At 38.0% G+C, this 3,838-nt stretch overlaps 1 protein-coding gene across 1 annotated transcript; it reads left to right on the top strand.

Moving 5' to 3' along the window:
- The first annotated feature begins 1,325 nt into the window (after positions 1–1,325).
- On the top strand, positions 1,326–3,431 carry bola3 (bolA family member 3). The gene is made up of 4 exons (XM_029498624.1): positions 1,326–1,468; positions 1,560–1,683; positions 2,593–2,681; positions 2,886–3,431. The coding sequence occupies exons 1-4, from the start codon at positions 1,400–1,402 to the stop codon at positions 2,949–2,951; spliced, it is 348 nt and encodes a 115-aa protein (XP_029354484.1). The 5' UTR covers positions 1,326–1,399; the 3' UTR covers positions 2,952–3,431.
- Positions 3,432–3,838: the final 407 nt, after the last annotated feature.

Here is a 3,838-nt window from a genome sequence, read left to right as displayed (position 1 = left end):
CTAACACGCTCTGCTAATAAGCTAACAGCAACTGTCAGTGCACTTCCGGTCAGGCTCCTTCACAATAAGAGATCCCGACTGAAAGACTGAACAGCAGAAACTAAGTAATAACAGTATCACGATCATTTAATTCTTACATTTACATGTTGTTTATGTGAAATTTCACCCGACTAATAACTGTCTTATAGTGTCTCCGTTTTTCTTATATTTATGTTTACATTTATGTACCTTGTATAAAGTATAAAGTATCATCTTATCTTATCTGCTTGAATATGTATATATGTGTGTTTACTATTTATTCGTGTGTGCAGTCTTTGTATGCAGGTATGTGCAGTTGTTTCAGTTCTTTAGTTCTTTCATCAGAGGTTTCCATCACAACAGGAAGTCACGACCAGAAGTGATGGTGATCTTTTCATGAAAGTGGTAAGGCCGGGGTCCTCCTAGTGGCTCCGGTAGGTAGTGACACCTTCCTGTCAACCTTAGCCAGAGCTGCAGTACCGGAGGCTGAGGGAGGTTTCGGCCCGTGCGCTACAGCGCCACCCACCTCAGGGATCGATCAACCACCGTTTTCCCGATGTGAAGTCTGTGGATGGACAACAAACAAATTAGAACGGAAAGTGAGTTAAGGTTAAAAAAAAAAAAAAAATCAGTTACTATGCATTTGGAATATTTTTTTTCATGCCAAAATATCATAAAGTACAAGCAAGAGGGAAATGAGGATGACGACGAAAACGGCATAGACCACTTTCAGGACCTGCTCTCTGATGAGGATGATGAGTGATTAACCTAGATGAAATGATCCCTACCAAATAGCAAATAAATAAATAAATAAAAATCGGTATGTAGTCTTCACGTATTCAGACCAATTTTGTGTCCTCATGGTACAGAATACTGAAAATGTATTGATAAATGTTCATATTGAGAGGTAAAAGCTGCAGGTGTTTTAAGCACACGTCCGGTTTTGAAATGACTGATGAGCTGGGATGGTTTATTGGGTAACATCAAGTTTTTATTTTACAGCTTTTCGTGAGAAAGAAGAAATATCTAAAGTCTGGAAATCCTTGTAAAATGTTTCAATTTTCATGACCCATGTATCCCGATGCGTTTGTTCTTTTCCTAATGACTACCACAATAACAATAAATGCTCAGTCCTGTGAATATATCAGAGGACAAATGTACAGACACAAGAGAGAAAGTTGCTGTTTTTTTAATATATAATTTTTGTTTGAACCAGACACTTCTTCCAACCCATGCTCGTTTGAGACTCGTGAAGTCCCCGGATGCGTGACGTCCCCGGATGCGTGACGTCATTTACAGGGGACGAGGCAGTGAGGACATCCTTCGTTGAGCGACCGGTGTTGACGCAAGCCTCCGGTGAATAAACACAAACATCGTCACCATGTTGGCTCGTAAATACGGCCTGACCATCTCTGTGACCTCCGCCCTTCGGCTCCTTCGCGCTGACCCGGTAAACTCACACTCCTCACACCGCAGCTTGCTGGAGGTTAGTCCCGGGGAAGTGCTACATATCTGACCGCTCCTCCTCTCCACCTCCCCAGGTCGCTGTGTGCACACCGGCGCGGAGGTGTCTGTCAACACAGACAGACGGAGAGGAGCGCATAGCCATGATCCTGAAGGAGAAGTTTCCGACAGCCTCGTCGCTCAAAGTTGTGGATATATCAGGTGAAGGCTGACCTAACCAACCGGCCAAATGTAGTTTTCTGTTAAAGCCAATCACGTGTTAGGATTCAACCAGGCCACATCTTCAGGATTATTCAGGATTAATTCAAATGATGAACATTTCTGGCAACGGTTCTCTCATCGAATCGATTAAATCGTAATGTTTTAAAATGGGACTACAGAAGTTAGTGTCCACCCTGGTAGCTCAGAGTGCAAGATTTTATTGTTTGACAAAGCCCAAAGTTATTCATGTTAACACCGAACACACACCAGAGCAAAATATTTATTTCTAGCCAAATTGTTTTTATTTTCAGGGCACACCAAAACATTTTTTTAGTTACTAAATGATTGTTTTATTGGTTTGCCAATCAATATGTCACATAATATTTTTAACTCTATTCTGGACTCATAAGCTTCAGTGAAAACGGTAAACTATATCCCTGAGTGGAGCAGTTCTGCCAACACTAGTCAAAGCATCTTGGAAAACTTTGGGCATTAGAATTTGGAAACTAAACTAAGTATGTACAATATTTGTCTGCACATTACTGTTTGCTATGGCCCTCATAAAGTCTTAGGTTGTAATTATGGGTTTGGTAAAAATGTTTTTCATTTGTTGATTAATTTCTCAATAGTTGTAGAATAATAAAAAACAACAACAACAAAAAAACGCCCATCACAGCTTTCCACAACCAAAGCTGACATCCTTGGAGAGGCTCCCATTTCTTGTGTGACCAACAGCCCATGACACAATTAATCTTATCACATAAGATTGAGGAAACGTGAATATAATCTTAAAAGAAGTACAAATGTATTGGGTATTATGCAGACCTATTCTTATTATTTTATGGAAATCAGATGGAGACAACAGATTTGGGAAATGACAGTGTTTTTGTGGTTCTGAGCTGTGTTTAGGTGGTTGTGGGGCCATGTATGAGATCCACATAGAGTCCACTGAGTTCAAAGGAAAAAGGACAGTGCAACAACACCAGTTAGTAAATCAGGTAAATAATATTAATCCCAAATTCTACCTTGTGCCAGTTTAAAAAAAAAAAAAATAGTCCAAACTTTTAGTTGTAATAGCAGTTTTAGAAATATGTTTCTCTTTATACTATTTATTAACAGTACTGAAACTTGAAATTTGAAGATGATTCTGTAAAAAAAATATTTCATACCATTCAGTAATTGTTGTGCATTTTCCTCCACAGGCTCTCAAGGATGAAATTCAAGGAATGCATGGGCTGCGAATATTTACTGATGTTCCAAAACGTTAGAGCATTAGAAATCCTTCCACTGTACAGCCAGATCTTTTTCCTTTAGTTCATCCTGTCCACTATGAACATACAGTTGTAAAGAGGATTTTATGTAGCAAATTAATCTCATTTACAATGAGATGTGTAATGAATGTAAGATTACACTGTTGTTATTATTTTTGGATTAATGAGCTATCTTTGCCTTTAAGAGAATATAAGCAACTGTTATAAGCTGTAATACGCACAAACAACTTGCTAAATTGCAAGTGAAATGTCAAGTCATGTTGGTCTTCTCTGGGTTGAAATGATGCTGGTATTAAGCAGCTCGGGACGTAATTAATAAAACCACAATGTTCAGTACAACCTCCCAATTTCACTTAATCACAATGTACAAGGTATTATATGAGAGGTGATCTAAAATGATTACAATCCATGTGATTGTACATGGAACATATATTTATACTGCTTGTGCACCAATGATTGAAGTTGTAATAAAATGCAGCTGCTTCAATATATTGACTACAGATATTTTTTAATAAAGAAAAGACAATCAATAGACAATCAAGTTTGCAAAGAACAAGATAATATAGGAATCAACTACCACATCGAGTTAAATGAATATCTATAAGAGCCATGAGATGCTTGGAATCACTTTTAGAATAATAGTTGCAGCAGTTATTCAACAGTATACAATATCTGCTGAAAATAGGACCCTTAAAAAAACCAGTCAGTGATGTATGAGTTGTATTAAAAAGCTGTAATTCATCCACACACTGCTGGAGAAGTTTGTGCACTCTTCTCCAGCAGATGACGCACTTTATACTTAAACCAGCTGTAGGCAAAAACAATACACACGGATTTATGATGTTTCAAAATAAAACTTTAGTTGGATTAATCTCAGTCAACGT

The sequence above is a fragment of the Echeneis naucrates genome, chromosome 3 (assembly GCF_900963305.1).
Source record: "Echeneis naucrates chromosome 3, fEcheNa1.1, whole genome shotgun sequence".
Taxonomy (NCBI): domain Eukaryota; kingdom Metazoa; phylum Chordata; class Actinopteri; order Carangiformes; family Echeneidae; genus Echeneis; species Echeneis naucrates.
Note: the sequence above shows the minus strand (reverse complement) of the source record. Positions and strands in the feature narration are given on the sequence as shown.

Bases quoted from the DNA above. Each gene is read 5' to 3' on its own strand.
- bola3 (XM_029498624.1), top strand. From the start codon at position 1,400: ATGTTGGCTCGTAAATACGGCCTGACCATCTCTGTGACCTCCGCCCTT. The intron at 1,684-2,592 runs GTGAAGGCTGAC...AGCTGTGTTTAG, and splicing joins CAAAGTTGTGGATATATCAG to GTGGTTGTGGGGCCATGTAT. The intron at 2,682-2,885 runs GTAAATAATATT...TTTCCTCCACAG, and splicing joins AACACCAGTTAGTAAATCAG to GCTCTCAAGGATGAAATTCA.